This window comes from Salvia splendens, chromosome 22 (assembly GCF_004379255.2).
Source record: "Salvia splendens isolate huo1 chromosome 22, SspV2, whole genome shotgun sequence".
Classification (NCBI taxonomy): Eukaryota; Viridiplantae; Streptophyta; class Magnoliopsida; order Lamiales; family Lamiaceae; genus Salvia; species Salvia splendens.
This window is the reverse complement of record NC_056053.1, coordinates 5,183,903-5,203,782: the sequence shown is the minus strand read 5'-3', so window position 1 is coordinate 5,203,782 and position 19,880 is coordinate 5,183,903. Positions and strand designations below refer to the sequence as shown.

General features: G+C 40.1%; 6 protein-coding genes across 6 annotated transcripts; 4 read left to right on the top strand and 2 right to left on the bottom strand.

Annotated features, from left to right (window-relative positions):
- The first annotated feature begins 833 nt into the window (after positions 1–833).
- On the top strand, positions 834–3,825 carry LOC121787599 (uncharacterized membrane protein At3g27390-like). The gene is made up of 9 exons (XM_042186375.1): positions 834–1,120; positions 1,201–1,309; positions 1,399–1,591; positions 1,799–1,935; positions 2,012–2,300; positions 2,616–2,722; positions 2,801–3,159; positions 3,240–3,480; positions 3,545–3,825. Exons 1-9 carry the CDS (start codon positions 1,027–1,029, stop codon positions 3,738–3,740), a joined length of 1,725 nt encoding a protein of 574 aa, XP_042042309.1. The 5' UTR covers positions 834–1,026; the 3' UTR covers positions 3,741–3,825.
- On the bottom strand, positions 3,738–5,532 carry LOC121787600 (protein transport protein SFT2-like). Its single transcript, XM_042186376.1, has 4 exons — positions 5,180–5,532; positions 4,404–4,671; positions 4,223–4,327; positions 3,738–4,144 (listed from the first exon to the last, which is right to left on the bottom strand). Exons 1-4 carry the CDS (start codon positions 5,365–5,367, stop codon positions 4,034–4,036), a joined length of 672 nt encoding a protein of 223 aa, XP_042042310.1. The 5' UTR covers positions 5,368–5,532; the 3' UTR covers positions 3,738–4,033.
- A 3,493-nt stretch (positions 5,533–9,025) lies between these two features.
- LOC121786112 (zinc finger protein CONSTANS-LIKE 10-like) lies at positions 9,026–12,301 on the top strand. The gene is made up of 5 exons (XM_042184647.1): positions 9,026–9,243; positions 9,709–10,324; positions 10,919–11,140; positions 11,406–11,707; positions 11,802–12,301. The coding sequence occupies exons 2-5, from the start codon at positions 9,764–9,766 to the stop codon at positions 11,929–11,931; spliced, it is 1,215 nt and encodes a 404-aa protein (XP_042040581.1). The 5' UTR covers positions 9,026–9,243; positions 9,709–9,763; the 3' UTR covers positions 11,932–12,301.
- Positions 12,302–12,934: 633 nt separating this feature from the next.
- LOC121787016 (probable E3 ubiquitin-protein ligase XERICO) lies at positions 12,935–14,433 on the top strand. The gene is made up of 2 exons (XM_042185616.1): positions 12,935–13,125; positions 13,731–14,433. Exon 2 carries the CDS (start codon positions 13,746–13,748, stop codon positions 14,205–14,207), a length of 462 nt encoding a protein of 153 aa, XP_042041550.1. The 5' UTR covers positions 12,935–13,125; positions 13,731–13,745; the 3' UTR covers positions 14,208–14,433.
- A 133-nt stretch (positions 14,434–14,566) lies between these two features.
- On the bottom strand, positions 14,567–15,979 carry LOC121786631. The gene has a single exon (XM_042185266.1). It carries the CDS (start codon positions 15,977–15,979, stop codon positions 14,567–14,569), a length of 1,413 nt encoding a protein of 470 aa, XP_042041200.1.
- A 2,243-nt stretch (positions 15,980–18,222) lies between these two features.
- Positions 18,223–19,683, top strand: LOC121786630. The gene has a single exon (XM_042185265.1). It carries the CDS (start codon positions 18,223–18,225, stop codon positions 19,681–19,683), a length of 1,461 nt encoding a protein of 486 aa, XP_042041199.1.
- The last annotated feature ends 197 nt before the right edge of the window (positions 19,684–19,880 follow it).

The following is a 19,880-nucleotide window of genomic DNA, read 5'->3' as shown; positions in this document are numbered from 1 at the left end:
CAGAATTTGGCCAAACTTCGATTATTTAAATGGCTATTTAGTATTTACCCATTATTATTGAGGGTGCAAAAATTTTGGATATCTAGGGTTATCTTGTTGAAATCAGCTTGGAGCATACTCTCTCTGTCCATGAAAAATATGGCTATTCCATTTTTATCCTTCGTTTTAGAAAAATGATACTCCCTCCGTCCCGGGCTACTCGCTCATTTCCTTTTCGGCTCGGAGATTAAGGAATGAGTGTATAGGAAAGTAAAAAATGACGGCTGTAGGTGAAATTTTTTACTAAAAATGGAAAGAGTGCAAGTAACTTGGGACGCCCAAAAAGGAAATAAGTGCAAGTAGTGCGGGACGGAGGGAGTAATAAATACTTAAAGTGGAGAAAAAGAAAAGTAAGAGAGAGAATAATATAGACAAGAGACTTATCTATATTATAGACAAGAGAATAATATAGACAAGAGACTTATCTATATTATTCTCTCTCTTACTTTTCTTTTATCCATTTTAATTATTTATTATCATTTTTCCAAAATGAGGGATAAAAATGGAATAGCCCTATTTTTCGTGGACGGAGGGAGTATGAGATAGCACGTCTTCGTGGCCAATAATAATTAAGTGTATTAATTATAGTACAAAATGGCCCTATCAAAATTTTAAATGATTTAAAAATAGATTTCAAATAAAATTATCGGTCCTAATTCAGGTGGTTGTCGTTGTAGCAAAAAAGAAAACGGCAGTGGTTCCCGCCAAATGACACGTCACCTACCTGCTTTCGCGGGAATCCCACTTCTAGCCTGTACACGTGTCGCGATGCCATCTTCCCACTGCGCCACTCAGCGCTTTTCTTTCTCGAAAGTTTACCACTTTCAAAATCTGCTGTTTAATCTGCTTTAGGAAAAGTTGTTGATTCATCTCACAGCTGGGTTTGCTTACCAAAAAAATCAAGCCTTTTTAATTCTGTTGAGTTTTGAAGCTTTAGTTGATTTCTTGAAAGCGTTGGTTTTGGGAAGAGAGAGGTGAGTTCTGTCAATGGAGGTGCCAATTGGGTTTGTGGCCAAGTGTTGGAGCTTCATCTCCTTCCTGCCCTTCTTCTTCTCTCTCTTCATTCTTGGCTTTCTCAAAGGTATGGCCTCTTCCCCAATTTTTAATCTTCTAATAATGTTGAAATTAGGGTTTCGATTACTTAATTGCCCCAATTTGTAGGGTTGATTATATGTCCAATTGCTGTAACCATCACAGCAGTTGGAAACTCGGCAGTTGTAATAGGTCTTTGGCTTGCACATTTTCTCTGGACATACTACTGTGTTGCAAAGTAAGCTTGTAGGAGTAGTAGTTGTTATTTGATACAATTTCGTCTTCCGATTTCTGCATCGGATAATGGTGGATTTGTTTCATAAACAGAAGCAAAAGAGTTGGATGGGTTTTGAAGAGTCTAGTGTTGGTTTCATTGCCTCTCCCCTTGATCCTATGGCCTGTCATGGCCATTGTTGGGAGCATTGTTGGTGGGGTGGGGTACGGCTTTTTCGCCCCGTTGATTGCAACATTCGAGGCTGTTGGAGCGAATGTCACGGATAAAGCCTACCACTGCTTCAGTGTGAGTCTCTCTGTTTTCTTGAAGTTTCACATATAAAGCTTTATTTATGTCTGATCTGTAGTGTTTCCATGTTTGAAGGGAACCAAATTTCGGATAAGGGAGCGTTTACATTGCGTTCTAAAGTAGATAAATAGATAAAAATAATTCAAGCTAATCTACTATGTATCTCTAGTCATTTTGTTGTAAACCGCAGTTAATTTTATTCAGGATGGCTGCTTTTCAACAATTGAGAGTAGCTGTACAGTTGTTAGGGATTTTACAGATTTCTGCTTCCACTCTTACTTCTCCTACATGGATGAACTGAGCAAGGATGTGAACGAGGACGAGAAACCTATAGACATAGAGTGAGTCTGTCATTCAGTGTTGTCAAATCGTATGGATTTTTGCAGTAGAAATGATGCTTACATATATGGTTTACAGGTTATGGAGGGTTCCTGGGTGTTTGTTAGTTTCGAGTATTGCCGTTCTGGTAGATGTTCCTCTGATCACTGCGGTAGCTCTTTGGAAGAGCCCATATATGTTGTTTAGGGGATGGAAGAGGCTATTAGAGGATCTCGTTGGCAGGGAAGGACCTTTTCTTGAAACAGTATGCGTACCCTTTGCCGGTCTAGCAATCCTTCTATGGCCATTGGCTGTCTTAGGTGCCTTCGTTGCTGCTTTGTTCTCAAGTTTTTTCCTCGGTCTTTATGCTGGAGTCGTCGTTCACCAGGTATTTTAAGCTTTGAAATGTGTTTATTCCCTCTGTATTACTCCCTCCGTCCCTCTGTAGCTGAGTCGTATTCCTTTTTTGGTTGTCCCACGGTAGCCGAGTCATTTCCTATTTTGGCAAAAAGCACAAACTTTTCTTCTCTCTTACTTTATTCTCTCTTCATGTCTCTACCTTTTCCCTTTCCTACTTTGTTCTCTATTCATTTAACTCACTTTTAACACATTTTCTTAAATCCCGTGCCAAAAAGAAACGCCTCTACTACAGAGGGACGGAGGGAGTACTTATTAAGGCTTAATGGTATGATTGTCTGTCTAGGAAGAGTCGCTTCAGATGGGTCTTGCTTACATTGTGGCAGTGATTTCGTTGTTTGATGAATACGCGAATGACTTACTTTCTTTGTCTGAGGGTTCATGCTTTCCCAGGTATATATCGTAGTGTTTTGAGGAACGACTTCCAACACGAGCTGTGATTTTGACTAGTTAGACATTTTTGACAGCCAGGCCTCAGTACCGTCGAAGGATGAAGCCTTCAACCGGACTGGAGAAAGGGAGGTCCCTCGACAGCCAAGACGAAAGAGAAGGCTCTCGTTCACGGTCTTCTAAGCTGGTTTCGGAAGGATCGAGAACGCTCAAACAAGCTATTCAACGGTACACACCAGTGCAGGTATGGGATTGGCTCTTTAAGTCGTGTGAGGTGAACGGGAAACTTCTCCTCGGAGAAGGGCTGATAAGCATTAAAGATATTCAAGACTGTATGGTGAAAGGGGACTGTAAGAAGCTCGGCATCGAGCTTCCTTCTTGGTGCATCTTACAGTGTCTACTCACCTCAGCAAAGTTAGATTCCGCTGGTTTGATCATATGTGAGTGTTCATTTTTCGATATGGATTTTGATGAGATGTCATTTACTTTACATGGTTGAAATTTGGTGATGTTTATGCAGCAGAGGAAATGGAATTAACGAGATTCAACTTGCCAAGAGACAAAGTATTCGAGTGGTTTATCGGGCCGCTCTTCACCATGAAGGAGCAGATAAAGGGTTTGCAGTTGCAGGAGGACGAGGAGAGCTGCCTGAGAAAGCTTGTTTTAGCCTGCAATAACGATAGGCCGGAGGACTGGGACAACACCGGATTCCCGTCTACAGACAAAGTGAGAAGAGCACAACTGCAGGCTGTGATTCGGAGGTGAGTTAAACACATATTCAAGTGTTGGGAGCAACTTGATTAAGAGCATGGTGCATTGTAACAGGCTGCAAGGTATCGTGGGTTCCATGTCGCGACTGCCCACTTTCAGACGACGCTTCAGGAATCTAGTGAAGGTGTTATATGTCGAGGCAATTCAGACGGGCATTCAGGCCAAGCACCCCAACGGCTCCTCAAGAATACGTTTGTTTATTCGAGGGGGGAGAAGAGACAGAAATGGAGCCCAAGATGACATGGTGTGACCAATTGTATTTCCATTTCTACTAGTATAGTTTTGTATGCAACAGAATTTCAATAAATCTACCTGGTTAATTCCTAAGCAAAAAACACTTGCATTCAACTATTCAAGCATACCTGAAAAGTAGCCAAAGCTTTCTAAGCATCAAATTTACATGGTAGCATAACAACAGCAAGTGTCTCAATCGAGCGAGGGAGCTTCGATTCAGCAAGCTCTCGTGCATATTGAGGATGAAGGTGTAGCCACTGCAAAATCGAAACCTCAAAGCCGCTAATGGCATTTCTGAGGATAGGGGAATCATCTTCCGAAGCATCGGAGAACAGAGGAGGTGAGTGCTGAGGAAAGAAATCTCATTCCGGCTGAACCTCCGGGGAAGTATGAAACAACATAGTACAAGAGAGCCAGCACCTAACAACACAAAATGCTATTCAAATCAGTATCATCTTCTTCAACCATGATTCAAACATACAAATAATGATGCAGCACCTGTAACACCGAGAAGAAAACGGAGAGGATGTAGCTGTGGAGCACCATGGATACATAAATCGTACCAGCCATGCTACCAAAAAATCCTAGTGTGAAAGGCAGTCTCTGTGGGAACAACACAGCACATCAGTTAATCACCTGAACACAGCAACCACAGTGCCAAATGCAGTTCCAAAAATACCTCTTTTGACACCATGTGGCTAAGCTGATTCTTTGGGCCTCTTAGGGCGAAGAAGGAGCCAACGATGAAGGCGCACCCAATGGTGAAGCAGATTGCAAATTTCTGAGGCTTCAGCACCATCACAGGAAGGAATATGGTGAAGGCAATGAAGATGAAGAAGAATCCAGCTGCGAGGAAGAACCCGAAATAGACTAGAGACTTCCCCGAAGGCACGCTGCTAGTAGCCGAGTTGAAGCTCCCAGGTAAGTCCCTCACTCCCTTTGTAACCCTGTTCAAGATAGGGAACAAAGGTAGAGTTTTAGGGTGTAAATCACATGCTCACAATAATCACTTGCCTAGAGATAAATATCACAGCTTGAACTCTAGGATTTAAAGCTTTAAAACTAAAGAGGCCCTAACCCATGGAACTGTAGATCTAAAACTGCCCTACAAATGTGAATTATAGGATTCAAAACTGAAAAAGTAGAAATTTGAGATTGAACATATTTGGACAGCTAAGGAACAAATACTATCTTTGATATACAACTTATGCAGATTAAACAACCTTCCCACAAACATTAGGGTTCAATTTGATGAAAGGCATCAAATTCTTCGAAATTATGCTTTAGCAGAACATCAATTTACGGGTTTTGATCGAACGAGGCATCAAATTTATCTGTTTTTTGAGTTTGAGAACCGTTAGACAAGGAAACATCGAATTCCTAAAAAAAGCCTCATCACACATGATCAAAATCGATGAGCATGAACATTTTCTAGGTTTGGGGATTCACACTTACACGTTGAAAGTGGAGGTGACTCTGTCGTTGGCGGATCGCACAGCGGCCTCGAGATCGAATTGTGAATCGGCGGCGGCGGGCTCGGAAGCGGAGGCATAGGCGTTCCAATCAGCGAGTAGCGACGACGACGTTTTGTCGAGATTGCTGCTTGGGCCGCCAGCGAACCACGACTGCGCTGTTTTCTGCATCTCGGTTTGTTGCGGGAAGGAAAGGAGACGTTAGAGTTTGAAATCGGCGGCGGTTTTACAACTTTCACGGCGAGCAATTGGGCGGCATCCGGCGCCGTGAGTGAAAATGGATCTTACGCATCTGAAACTCTGCGAGGAGCAATTTTTATTAGTTTTACAAAAAATGAGTTTTTTCTATTTAATACTAGTAAAATTTTCTATAGTATACAATTCTTAACACCTTTTCATTTTTCTATGATTTTTTAAAACCAAATAATCAAATTTAGTAGTATTCTTTTAATTTTTTCATGTAATACAAGCAATTTCAATCAAATTGGTTCTCATCTCACTTGAAATATTCATCGTTTTGTTCTTAACATAAAATATTGACATACTAAATTTACGTGGATATAGTAATAATCAAAATAATTGCATTCAAAATATAATGAATGCAAAAATAAGAGCAAATGCCAAAATTAGTCTTGAACATATGTCCATTCTATCATTTTGGTCCTAAATTTTATTTTTTGAATTTTTTGGTCTTGTACATTTAAAATCGGATCATAATTGGTCATCCGTTAACAATTCCGTTAATATTTAATGGTCAGCGATATTAATAACAATTTTGACCAACTTAAACAAATTTTAATTATTTAATAATCAAAATTATTTTTTTAAATAAAATCATAAATTATTTATTCCTATTGTCACTTTCATCTTCTTCCTCTACTTCCATCAATGGCGTAACCCTAGAATTTCCTGCACCCGATTTGGGACATCCTTGTTGGATGAGAGTAAGAAGAAGGATTGAGCGAAGAGATTCAATCGAGCTAAGCTCATCCTTGTAGTATAGTGACGTAATTGAATGAATTGAAAATTTTGGGGGAAACGGCGAAGAAGGGCATGTGTTGAAGATCCGGATCGTGGTCGAGGCTGTTGCAGGCAATGTGGTGCGCGTTGTGGTTGCGCTTCCACCACGCGATGCTGATTCCGGCGAGGCAGTTGCCGGAGAGGACTTGGATAAATCGATTGGAGTTCCTTGTAAGCATGATTTGGTAATGGCCGGAGTCGTGGCCGAGCCAGCCGCTCTGGATCCACAGAAACCCCATGGCGCCGCCTCAGAGGGCGTGGAGGAATGCGCCGTGGCAGAAAACGACGACGTAGAGGCAGAGGGAGAAGAGCATTGCGATGGCGGTGAGGGAGAAGAGCATTGCGATGGCGGTGAGGGAGAATAGCACGTTGTGGCCTTTCTTGTCGAAGAGCCCTAATTTGGTGAATTCGTTGACGAGTTTGCGGTTGTCTTTGGAGACTTCGGAAACGACGTAGTTTGGAGGTGGTTGTGGAAGGGGCCGAGGTGGGACCAGGCGTGGCCGAGGTGGTAGGCGACGAATGCGTCGGTGGCGTCGCGGCCGGCGAGGTTGAGGAGGGCGAGGTCTCCGCCGGGGTGGGATTTGATCCAATCGGAGACGTCGTAGATTTTGCCCTGGATTGAGATCCAGAGGTCGCCCGGGCGTGTTGTGGGTGGCGAGCTCCTCGGCACTGATGTATTTCTTGGTTTCCGCCTGTTGAATTATAGAAACTCATAATAGAAACTCCATTAAAGGAGAAGAATCTTATTCACTCAAAATAGAGGAATACCAGATACAAAAACCGATTACAAAGTTAAGCCTTATTTATATGAGCTAACACAAAATATCTACTAACTAACTTCTCAACTAACTCTCTTCCATTTCACACTTAGCGTCCACATGTAGATGACATGTAAGTGATTAGGATCCAGCTCAGCTCCAGCTCATCATACTAAAGTTCATGCATGCACTCGTGATGCTCTCATGCAAAGTTAAGCCTTATTTATATGAGCTAACACAAAATATCTACTAACTAACTTCTCAACTAACTCTCTTCCATTTCACACTTAGCGTCCACATGTAGATGACGTGTAAGTGATTAGGATCCAGCTCAGCTCCAGCTCATCATACTAAAGTTCATGCATGCACTCGTGATGCTCTCATGCATGCACTCGCGAATTATCTTCAATATGCCCCGTCAAGATGGACCATATATTGTGTTGAAGTTCATCTTGCTCAGAATGGATTTGAAAGCAGCTTCGCCTAGCGGCTTAGTGAATACATCTGCCAATTGCAGATTGTTGCGTATGTGTAATGGCTTGATCTCACCCTTCAAATACTTCTCTCTCACTGTATGACAATCAATTTCTATATGTTTTGTTCTCTCATGAAAAACCGGATTAGAACATATGTGAATAGCTGATTGATTATCACAATATAGAGGAACCGCCTTTTCAATTTTTACTCCAAAATCACCAAGTATAGCCACAGCCCATGTTACTTCACAAGCGGCTTGAGCCATGGCTCTATATTCTGCCTCTGCAGAAGATCTGGATATAGTACTTTGCTTCTTAGCTTTCCAAGATATCATGGAGTTTCCAAGAAGAAGACAGTACCCGGTCATGGACTTTCTTGTATCGGGACAAGCAGCCCAATCTGCGTCAGAAAATATGCTTAGAGTCGGTTTACAGCTGCTTGAATAGAACAAACCATGAGCTGGGCTTCCTTTCAAATATCTCAAGACTTTCTCTGCTGCTTGCCAATGTTCAACACACGGATTTGAGACATATTGGCTCAATTTATGAACAGCAAAAGTGATGTCCGGTCTTGTAATGCAGAGATAGAGAAGCCTTCCAATTAATCTTCTATATTTAGAAGCATCTTCCATAGGAGTTCCTGAGTTTAACTGCAATTTCTTTAGAGGATCCATAGGAGTTGCTGATGGCTTGCTGCCCATAAAACCTGTGTCTTTTAGCAAATCCATAGCATACTTTCTCTGTGATATTTGAATTCCTTTCTTATTTCTTGCTATCTCGAGTCCAAGAAAATACTTGGGGATACCAAGATCTTTGAATTTAAAGTGTTGAGTCAGAAATTTCTTGAACTCATTTGTCATCTCTGGATCTGTGGTGGCAACTAAGATATCATCCACATAAACAACTATTCCAAAGAATCCAGCAGCATCATCAGATTTGTAGAAGAAGGAGTGATCAGAAGCTGACTGGTGCAATCCAAAACCTTTGAGAACTTATGATAGTTTTAGGTACCATTGCCTCGAAGCCTGCTTCAAACCATACAGAGATTTTCTCAGTTTGCAAACTATGGTTGATTCAGGAGTGGCCCCTTCAACAGTCAGCCTATCTACCTCAAGTCCAGGTGGTAAAGTCATATAGATGTCCTCTTCTAAATCTCCATAGAGAAAGGCATTATTGACATCTAAATGAGTAAGAGACCAGCCATTGATTGCAGCCAAGGCAAGCATCAGTTTCACAGTTGTGAGCTTTTAAAAAATAATTTTGATGATTAAATAATTAAAAATTATTTAAATTGATCAAAATTGGGAATAATATCGTTAAATATTAACGGAATTGTTGACGGGGGACTAATTATGATCCGATTTGAAATGTACAAAACCAAAAAATTCAAAAGATAAATTTAGGACAAAAACGATAAAATGGACGTATAACCAATTTTGAACTTTACTCCAAAAAATAATCTAATCTAATAATTGCCTACCTTTATGTTTTTGACAGAATTGGGTCCCACTCTCCACCTCGGACCCATCTACATGTTCTCTCTCTGCTACACTTTTTATTTCACTATTTACTTAAAAAATGGCAACTTTTGTCAGAACGCAAAAAAAATTCAGCTGCTCACCAATCTCATCTCCTGCTCGCAGAGAGAATATTCCATTCCCAAAAGCTCCATCCTTTTCTGTTGGTTAGGGTTTTAACTAGCTGACCACTCCAGCTCAACTGAGATCTGCCACTTTCTTCTTATTTTTCCACATATAGTAATCTGCTGCTGTCTTCCTTTATCGCCGAGTTAGGTAAGATTTCCTGCAAAATACGCTTTTTTGTTTTTATTTGGAGCAATTAGCCAAATCTCTCTAATTTCACCTCCTACTCATCTTTTCCAGTTCCAATTTGGTTGAATTTAGGAAACTATTTTGTTGAATTAAGTGAATAATTTCTGATTTTTTTTAAAATTTTTTTGGGGGTTTTGTCCGAAACTTGTTTCCCAGCAGATTGGAGAGTTGGGGAGTTTTTTCCTCTCCAAGTTTTATGGTGACGTATTGCAAGTGATACGTCTCAGTAAAAAATTGGGGGTTTTGAATTTTCGTGTCGTAGAAGAAGTTTATCGGTCTTGTTTTCGAATTAATATTGCTTGTTTCTCATTTTTTTTTCTTTTTCATATAGCATTTTGTGTTCAGATCCAAACCAACATCGACTGACTGATTCAATGTTGTTGCTGATACTTGATCTTGTTTGTTTCCGGCTGTCTTTTGTTGCAGAGAATAAAGTGTGTTTGTAAAGCAAGATTGATTAAGAAGTTGATTTTGTGTGAGTATGGGATATCGTTGTGATTTCTGTGGGGAGCAAAGATCGATTGTGTATTGTCGGTCCGATGCAGCTAGTTTATGTCTGTCCTGTGACCGCAACGTCCATTCTGCGAATGCCCTCTCGAAACGACACTCGAGAACACTTGTTTGTGAAAGATGCAATTCTCAGCCAGCTTCGGTTAGATGTATGGAGGAGAGGGTATCTCTTTGCCACAACTGCGATTGGGCGGGGCATTCCAGCTCGAGCACGCATAAAAAGCAGAGCGTTAATTGTTACTCTGGATGCCCCTCGTCCGCAGAGCTATCTCATATTTGGTCGTTCCTGTTAGACGATCCTTCAGCTGAGGGTTCCGCCTGCAAACAGGGGATGGATTCGATGAGCATTACTGATAACAAGCTAAGGGATTGCCAAGATAATGATGGTAGTAAAGGTGTTGTTACGTTGCCTTCGGAAACCAGCAACCTTAGTAATGTGGACATGGATAAAGAAGCAGATTGGATGGAGTTGTCAGCGTCGATGCAAAATGCAGGCCTATTGGCTGGATCTACTCACTCGGCCATGCGCAAGGTAGCTATTCTCAGAATCCTTTAGCAGTCTCAGAATTTTCATCAATTGTCATTGTAATTGGAAGTGATATAGGACTCTTAACAAAAGAAGATAACAAACAAACTAAGGATAATGACTCTTACAATAAACAAGACTCTATTTATTCCTACGTCTAATCTGCAGTGTCCGATAATTCCTACAGCTAATCTGCAGGAGATGACCCCTGTCATAGCCATTGTCTTGTTCTTCTTGTCTTGAAGCGATAGCTCCATATCGAGTTCATTACTTAATTTCATTTGAAGAAGATGAAAACGCATATAGATGATAACACTTACCTTACCTGGAGAAGCAAATATAGAGACAATGCAATGTCTTACTAAGAATTGTTAATCACAGGCAACTCGAAATACTAAAACTGAAATGCAGTTGAGGTCCCCAACCGTAGGACTAGTGTGGTAAAGCATCTCTGCTCGAAATTAGTTCAACCAAGATAACTTTTGAACTTAGCTTCAGGTTGAAACTAGAATTGGAGATGATACTTTTACATTTCAACTATCTTTTGGTTCTATTCCTTTTCCTTTTATTTTACTCCATTTCATTAACCGCGTTGTGCAGGTTTATGTACCTCGTGAAGAAGGGATTGCTGAATGCAAGGACACTGAGTTCTATGATAACTTCAATGTGGATGAAATTGACTTAGGCATTGAGAACTATGATGAACTTTTTGGTGCTGCCCTGGACAATCCTGACCGACTTTTTGACAATGAAGACATCGATGGATTGTTTGGGCCACACGACATGTCCTTTTCTGATTGTCAGGCTGCTCATCCTACTGAGGTAAAACTCTTGTTGGTACTTATTTCCTTTTTGGATGTCCCATTCAAAGTGACACGTTTCTATAAATGGAAACACCGCTCTATTTACTTTATTATGTCTCGTACTTTATTCTCTCTCCACTTAACGCACGGAACAACACCGGATAAAATCTGCAATTTCTTTGGCTTCTATATTGTTCTTCTTGTGGTATGCAATGGACTCTGCAATTTCTTTGACAATTTCAGAGGAGTTTAAAGGGCATAGTTTCGATTTTGATACTTACTAGGGATCGGCTGTTGGAGGAATTAAGATGCAACCAGCATGCAGCAATGCGGCATCTGCAGATTCGGTTGTTAGCTGTAAGACTGAACCCAACATATGTTTCATGAGGCAAGCACACTCTGGTTTCTCATTCTCCCGCCTCACCGGAGAGAGTAGTGGTGTCGACTATCAAGACTGTGGTGCATCGCCAATGTTAAACATGGGAGATCCACCATGGGGCCTTCCGGGTCCTGAAAGCGCGATGCCCCCCTCTTCCAGCAGGAGCGATGCTGTCATGCGTTACAAGGAGAAGAAGAAGACACGAAAGTAAGGATCAGCTCTTCCTTTTCTTGGTAACAGTTTGGTATGATTTGGTCTTATTATCCTTTCGTTCCTCTTTAAATTTTGTATGATTTGACAGATTCGAGAAGAAAGTAAGGTATGAAACCCGCAAGGCCAGAGCCGATGTAAGGAGGCGCGTGAAGGGGCGCTTCATCAAGGCCGGTGATGCATATGACTACGACCCGTTGTGCAAAAGCAGAAGCTGCTGAGTATAATAAACCTTCCGCGAGATCAACTTAGCTACTGCACGACATCATTAAAAAAAATGCACGAATCCGCCCTTTGTCATGACAAATGATCTTGCAACGAGCTTTACCAAGCCACGTTGAGATAACTCCGACCATCATCGGAAAAGATACTCCCATTGGCGGAGGCAGCAGCAGCCTTGCTAAATTTGTTAATACTGTTATGTTAGTTACACACATATATATATATAATCTGATTTAGTCTTGTTTGATTGGTGTGGGGAACATGTATAGAGCATAAGTCTCCCATTCACACTTTCTTAGCAAGAATGTGATTTTCTATCTGTAGAAAACAAGATTTATGTGATGTGTTTGTTGATATCTTGTCCGATGAGATCTCATCTTGTGTCCCTTGGTTGGATTTGATGGCCAGTCAATCATGCCCCATGCATTTCCCACATGATCTTCACGTGCTACTTCGAAAACGACGAATTTAGCGGTTTTACTCTCTACGAAGACGGCTTTGTATTTTTCTCCCCGTCTACTCTTTTCGTCCACTATTAACAGACGATACTAGTTTTAATGCAAATTTGAAATAATATTATTAGAGAATGTGAAAATGGAAAAATGAAGTAGACTGATGATGATAAAAAGGGACAAAAGAACATTCAATAAGTAGCAATTCATGGGTTAGTTAGGGCTACTAAATTTAGAGGTTCAACTAACATTTTTAAAGACATGATTTTTACATCATGGGTGGGTATTGATTGAATTTGTATTTGTCACAACATGTTTAAAAATGTGTCGGTGGTGATGTTTGAAACAACAGAATAAGTAACAAATTATATATGCTGAAGTAACCAATTCACTACATTGACCAAAATATTCTTGATGATTTGTTCCTTTTTTACTTTGCAATTTCTTATTTTCATTAGATTTAGTTTTCTTTTTATTTAGAGTAAAAGGAATTTATTAGAATTAAGAGGCAATAACTTTTCAGGGGTAGTTGGCTATGAGAGCTAATCAGTTAGTTAAAACTTCTTCAATTGATCCTAATTATTATTGCAGAGACCTCATCCACTAAAATAATACCCAAATTTTCTTGAGGTCAGCAGATAATTTGTATTTAAAAAGGAAATAATCTATATAATCTCCTCCCCTTCAATCTGCCTCTAATCTATAGCTGCTCTCTCTCAGAAGAAAGGGTTCTTTTCTTTGGTGGGTTTTGATTTCTAGATCTAATTTAATTTGTTTATCATCTATTCTATTCTTGATTGCTGCTTGTGTGTGATGCAATCTTGAGATTCCCTTTACAAAAATCCAGTTTTTGTGCTTCTAATCAATGTTTGAAATCAGAAGAATCATCATCTCGTTGCTTCAATTTGAGATGTTACTTTTAGGGTTCTTGAAAATGAAGTGTTTGCTTGTTATTTTTGTTTGGGATTTCGATATTCTGAGCAAATCTTCTTTGCATATGTTCTATTTCACTTTTTATCGCATCGGATTCCATATTGTTTGAAGAAATTTCAATAGATAAAGATCCATTCTTTTTGTCCATTTATTCAACTGTTTGATTTACTTTGCCTTTGTTTATTTGTTTAAATTACCAATTAATTTTATGAGCTAGATTGTTTCGTTTGTTGAACCAAGCCTCATTAATTGGATAATCTTTATGCATAACTAAGATTTAATCGATGTATGGTTTATATTAGTTGATATCATCATGAAAGAGAGGGCCAAGAATGGTGTTGTGTTCTTGCTTTAGTGCTATTTGAAGCAGTAGAATTTATCTGATCTATGAAGTGTTTTTTGGTTTACATTAGGTTTGATCCTACAAAATGGCTATTTCGTCGTATCCAACTCCGGCTGATGCTGGAGTCCTGTGCGTGATTCTGGCAAACACGGTGATATCCATATCGATCTTGAAGGAGCTCGTTCGCTCCATACTGCACATTGTTGGCATTAGGATTGCTTCGTGGGAGGAGCTCTCTGCAGACACATCGGACTCTGGTGAATGTCGTAAAGGTCTCTCAGAATCATACATGGAGGAGTTCAGAAGCCAGATGCCTGCAATGAGGTTCGACTCGCTCTCTATGCACGACAACCCGGGGCAGGAGTGCTCCATCTGCCTGTCTGAGTTCGAACCAAATGCAGAGGTTAACCACCTCACCTGCAGCCATGTTTTCCACAACGTGTGCTTGGAGAAGTGGCTGAACTACTGGAACACCACGTGCCCCCTCTGTCGTAATTCCATGATGCCTCAAGAAGCCGAGGAGGAAGAAGATACTTGTCCCATGTGAGGAAATCTAAGGGTGTACAGCTTAGTGTAAACAGGTTTATGTATCTTTAGCTGCCACGGTTTGCGTCCTCTTGAAGTGACGGGTCAGCATAGCTAGCTAGTATTCGCGTTGTATATATCGTAAACGGGTGTTGTTTGAAGTCATCACTTCTTGTTCTAGCAGCATCATCAAGCTGCAAGTTTTTTGTTTTCAATGGTGTTAAGTTAACTATGCCTTTTGTACTGAATCTTTACACCACAAAGCCTCTCTCACTTGCTATTATTAGGGAATAATGCTTACAAAAAATGTTACAGTAAACCATAAACATGAATTGATCCACCTTCTTTCACTCTTTCTTTCTGCTTGTTTCATGCATCAAACTAGCATCTATTCACACCATACCTGCAGTCTTCAGTCAGATCATTGAACGTCTCAATCCGCGTCTTCCCCATCTTGAACACGCCATCATCAACGCGTTCCCCCATGTAACCATCAAACTCGACGTCGCTGCCATTGTTCATCTTTCTCATATCATGGTACCAATCACTGTCACCATCCCACAGATCTCTATGATCATCAAGAGACTGAACCTCATACTTCTCCTTCAACACATCGAAAAACGATGCATTCCCCTCGTCTAAAGCAACATAAACCCTCCTCCCATCTTCCACACCCTTCCCTCTCAAAGCTGCCATCACAGCTTCTGGAGAAGTATCATTATCAAGATTAGGCCACGCCTCCTTAATCTTCGCCTTCCCCCTTCTCTCAACACGAACACCATCATATTCCCAAGCCATTCTCGATGTAATAGCAGAAGCCACGCTCCACAGCTGCCTAGACGACATAAGCTTATGCCACGGCTGTTGGATCACTCCACCAGACTCCCCTTCACACACTCGCCACCAGAAATCATCAGCCTCTCCGAACCTCCTCACGATCAGACTCTCATTCCATTCAGCCAGCTTCCCCGGTGTAGCCTTAGAACCCTCCACGACACGGACCTTCAAACCATCCCTCTCGCTCCACTCATTCCAGTCAGTCCAGAACACAGCCTGATCAACCACAGAAGACATAACCTTCAACATCTCAAAATCATAATAGAACCGGAAATCCCTCTCCTCGTCCATGCCAGACGAAGTGTAGATCTTCGACAAACACACGTTCATATCCACAACCAGAGTCCGGTTCAAGAACTCTGCCTCGCCTAACGCACAAACGAACTTCCACGAATAGTACCCCATGTCATGGCATCTATCACCACCCCCTGCATACATCAAATACTTCCCTCGACTAAACGGCTCCTCCATCAGCCGATCACCATCCACAATCACTCCGATTTCAGCCCTCTCCACCATCCCCTTCTCCACATTGCCACCGGAATGAAAATCCCCAATCCCAACCATGCCCAATTTGCCGTCACCAAATCTCAAAACCCTAAAATTCCGATTATCCTCATCAAATCCGCCCTCCCTGCGCCTAAACCGCCACGCCATGTGGCAACAACTGCAATTATCCCCTTCCACAGGCTTCCCAAACCGGTAGAAATCCACATCCTTGAACCTCTCAAATGCCGCACTCATCAGCAATTGGAAAACCTCGGGATCGCCACAGTCGATCGCCTCATCCATGCCACAACGCCCAATTCCGGCTAGCGCCGTCTGATTGGATGAGGGGAAATTCGTGAATTTGGAGGAAGGAGGGAGAAGGATGTCGTCGGAATTGTAGATTGCAGCGATTATGCTGAGAATCACTACCAGAGCTACGAAGACACTGAAACGGAGAGTTGCGGCCATGGATAAAGCATTGCATTTGTGGCGTAAATTGTGAAAGCGCAAAGACGGCGCAACATTGTGTTAATTAGCGGTATGAACAAAGCATGAAGCTTCCAATCCACCGATGTATCGACTGCTGAAGAAGAAGCAAAGCTCGGCTTGTTTTATAGGGATCAGCTCTGTACAGAAAATGGCGGCAGTCCAAATCAACGGTTAACCAGTTTGTTGGTGCTAGAATGAGCCGGGTGCGCATTTTAACTAACCAACCGTAGTAGTAGTAGAAATTAAAGAACGGATAAACGAAAATAGTTTATTTGATATTTTTATTTGCCCAATTAGATATAGAGAAAACCAAAATGTAGTTTTATTTATAAAAATATTAATATATAATTGATAAAGGGGAAGGAAATAGAGTAAATATGAGTGAAGTTATGAGATATAAATGAAAATAATGATGACAAAGTTTCTGTAAATTTAAGTAGAACTAATTTTAGTGTTTGTATCAAAATGTAAAAATGAGATATAAAAAATTAAGTATTAACTGAATTTTAAATAATTTGACTTACCAACTGATTACATAACTTTCATTCAATTGCTTCCTATATTTGGTTTTGGATTTGATCGAACCTGAATCAGATAATTTCAAAATAATATGCATAAACTGAGATTATTTTTTTTATTGATGGAATACTGATTGAACTATTTAACTAATTTGACTTATTAACAGATAACATAACTTCCATTTATTCCTTTATTAAAATTTGGATTTGATCGAAACTGAATAATCCCAAAATAGTTATGTATATAAAGATTTGACAAAGCTTTCTTATATTTTTACATGAACACTATATACACTTATATTACCATCATTTTTTCTGTTTTAACAACTATTTATCTATCTCTTACGTGCTAAACTTCATTCTTCACTAATTATATTACCATCATTTTTTTCTTTCTATCTCTTTCATACTTTATTTAACAAGTAATCATCTCTTACGAGGTAAACCTCACTCTCCACAAATTATATTACGATCACTTTTTTCTTTTTCTCTCTCTCATACTTTATCAATTTAACATTAAAACTTACATTGTCCCCGAGTCACTATTTTTTTGGGACGGAGAAAGTACTTCCCTCACCCCATAATAAATGTCATAATTTCCTTTTAAGTTTGTCCTATAAAAAATGTCACATTTTCTTTTTTGAAAAAAAATTATATCTCATGTTAATACAAATATAATATTTTCTCTCTTCACTTAACACACAAAACAATATCTCTTAAAATATAGTGTTATTACCCAACTATGTCATCTATTGTGGGAGGAGGGAGTATAATATTGTACTCTTAACTTTTATCTTAAAGATACTCTATAAACATTTTTATTATTAAGGGTATGTTTATTGCTAAAATACTCTATCTCGGAAAATAATCAATTTTCTTGATTTCTAAATTTTAATGTTTATTTAATTTTTAATCATATAAAGAAATTAATTAAAATTATGAAAATAAGAAAATCTTAAATTCACCATCTTAATATTACTATTATTATTAGTAATATTTTGGTTATTAAAAAAAATTCAATAAAAAAACGTATTTATTATTACTTAATTAGTTAATTAAAACTTACTATTAATATAAGTTTAAAATCACAATAAGTTGATATTTTCAATATATCAAATTAGATTTCATGAAAATAATTCCATAGTGTTTACATTTTATTTTTTAACTAATATGTCTGTGATATGGTATTCTGTTTAGAGACGAATCATAATACAAAAATTGAAGTTTATTGAATATCCCTATTTATAAAATCAAATTATAGAAATCAAATTTATATATTGACCCTTTCTTTTTTCTTTTTACTGAATTTTGTAATTTTCCATATGTGTTCCAGATAATGAGAATTCAACAATCATTTATATAGATTTTAAAAAAAGCAAATATAGTAATAAACATTTTCAGATAATCTCAATTCATTTTGATTAGATTCTAAATTTAATCACAATGTATTTTGATTAGATTCTAAGATAATACAAATGGATTTTCAAAATTAAGCAAAAAAATAGTAAAACAGACTCATTTATTAAATTAATAAAGAGAGTTAACTCATTTAACCGTCTCTTGATTTTCACTCGGCGCCAAACAGACTCTCTCATCCATATATATATATACATACAGACTCTATGTACGTATAGGTCTCCTTCTTCTTCACATGTATTCACTGAAACTGAGCCCAAGAAAAAGAGCTAACTGCAAAGCAACAAAATGATGCACAATCCTTGGGTTAGGAGCCCTAGAAATCTCGGCCGAAATGCGTTGGCCATGATCGCCAGCCTCCTTTTCACTCTATGGCTAACCGTTGTCGTAATTCTCACCACCTCCTTCGATTCCGAATTGTACTCCACCACAGAGCACACTGATTTCCTCGCGCCGGAGCTCAATTCGACCGATCAGCCGGCGATTGAGGCAGGTAATTGCAGCGTGGATGATCCGATCAATTGTCGCGACGACGAGGTTTTCGAATTGTTGATGAGCGCGGCCTTTGAAAACCTCCGGGACGTCGATTTCTACCAGTTCGGGAAGCCGGTGGAAGGGGATAACGGCAGCTCCTGCCACATGGCGTGGCGGTTTAAGCACAAGGAGGCGAATTTGGTTGGATTTTACAAGGATTATCGGAGTTTTAGGGTTTTGAGATCTGAGGATTGTAAACTGCGCGTGGCTGGAATTGGGGGTTTTCATTCCGGTGGCAATGCGAGGAAGGGGAAATTCGAGAAGGCGATTGAGATTGGAGAGACGGTGAATGGTGATTTGGAATTCGAGGAGCCGTTTAGTGATGGCAAGTATTTGGTGTATGGAGATGATGGTGTGAAGTACAAGAGCACATTGCACTTTTCTTGGAGCTTCTTGTGTGCCCTAGGCGAGGCGGAGTTCTTGAACCGGACGCTGGTGGTGGATAACATTCGTTTCGATTGGCCTAGCGTGGCTGAAGGGGAGATGGTGAGAGATTTCAGATACTACTTTGATTTGGAGAATTTGAAGGATGCATCCTCTGTGATTGATCAAGGGGTGTTCTGGTCAGAGTGGGGCAAAAGAAACGGATTGGAGGTCCATGTTGTGGAGGACTCTCGTGTTACACCGATGAAGCTGGCTGAGGCGAATCAGAGCTTGATCATAAGGAAGTTTAAGGGAGGTGACTATTGGTGGAAAGTGTGTGCAGGGGAGGCAGATAGGGTGATCCAACGGCCGTGGCATAAGTTTAGGAATTCGCGGTCTTTGTGGGATGTGGCCACGGCTATAGCCTCGAGAATGGAGTGGGATTATGATAGTGTTCATGTTGAGAGAGGGGAGAAGGCCAAGAACAAGGAAATGTGGCCTAATCTTGAGAATGACACTTCTCCACAGGCTGTGTTGGCTGCTTTGAGAGGGAGAGGTGTGGAGGATGGGAGGAGGGTCTTCGTTGCTACGGATGAGGATGAGGCGAGATTGTTTGATGTGTTGAACCAGAGGTACGAGGTTCGGTTTCTTGAGGATTACAGAGATCTGTGGGATGAAGGGAGTGACTGGGACTATGAAGTGAGGAAGCTCAACGATGACATCGTTGGTGTCGAGTTTGATGGTTACATGAGAGAGCTTGTGAACTATGATGTGTTTTCGAGGGGGAAGACGAAGGTTGAGACGTTTTACGATCTGACTAGAGATTGCAAGGATGGTTTGAACACATGCTAGGTTGAGTTTGAGGAAGCTCAGCACAACTTCAATCTGGTTTTGCCATCTTTGAATTAGTCTGTTGTTAGGAGAGAAAGCTTGCCATTTGCTTCTTACTAGTTCATGAGTTTTGTGAATGTTTTCGATGATGAAATTCAAGTGCTGATTTTGGTGCATTTATCTTTTAACTAACAATAACATGTCTCTCTTATAGTGAT

Coding starts and splice junctions, on each gene's coding strand:
- LOC121787599 (XM_042186375.1), top strand. CDS start 1,027: ATGGAGGTGCCAATTGGGTTTGTGGCCAAGTGTTGGAGCTTCATCTCC. Junction 1,592..1,798: donor AAGCCTACCACTGCTTCAGT/GTGAGTCTCTCT, acceptor AATTTTATTCAG/GATGGCTGCTTTTCAACAAT. Junction 3,160..3,239: donor TTCCGCTGGTTTGATCATAT/GTGAGTGTTCAT, acceptor ATGTTTATGCAG/CAGAGGAAATGGAATTAACG.
- LOC121787600 (XM_042186376.1), bottom strand. CDS start 5,367: ATGCAGAAAACAGCGCAGTCGTGGTTCGCTGGCGGCCCAAGCAGCAAT. Junction 4,672..5,179: donor GTCACCTCCACTTTCAACGT/GTAAGTGTGAAT, acceptor TATCTTGAACAG/GGTTACAAAGGGAGTGAGGG. Junction 4,328..4,403: donor GCCACATGGTGTCAAAAGAG/GTATTTTTGGAA, acceptor TTGTTCCCACAG/AGACTGCCTTTCACACTAGG.
- LOC121786112 (XM_042184647.1), top strand. CDS start 9,764: ATGGGATATCGTTGTGATTTCTGTGGGGAGCAAAGATCGATTGTGTAT. Junction 11,141..11,405: donor AGGCTGCTCATCCTACTGAG/GTAAAACTCTTG, acceptor GATACTTACTAG/GGATCGGCTGTTGGAGGAAT. Junction 11,708..11,801: donor GAGAAGAAGAAGACACGAAA/GTAAGGATCAGC, acceptor ATGATTTGACAG/ATTCGAGAAGAAAGTAAGGT.
- LOC121787016 (XM_042185616.1), top strand. CDS start 13,746: ATGGCTATTTCGTCGTATCCAACTCCGGCTGATGCTGGAGTCCTGTGC.
- LOC121786631 (XM_042185266.1), bottom strand. CDS start 15,979: ATGGCCGCAACTCTCCGTTTCAGTGTCTTCGTAGCTCTGGTAGTGATT.
- LOC121786630 (XM_042185265.1), top strand. CDS start 18,223: ATGATGCACAATCCTTGGGTTAGGAGCCCTAGAAATCTCGGCCGAAAT.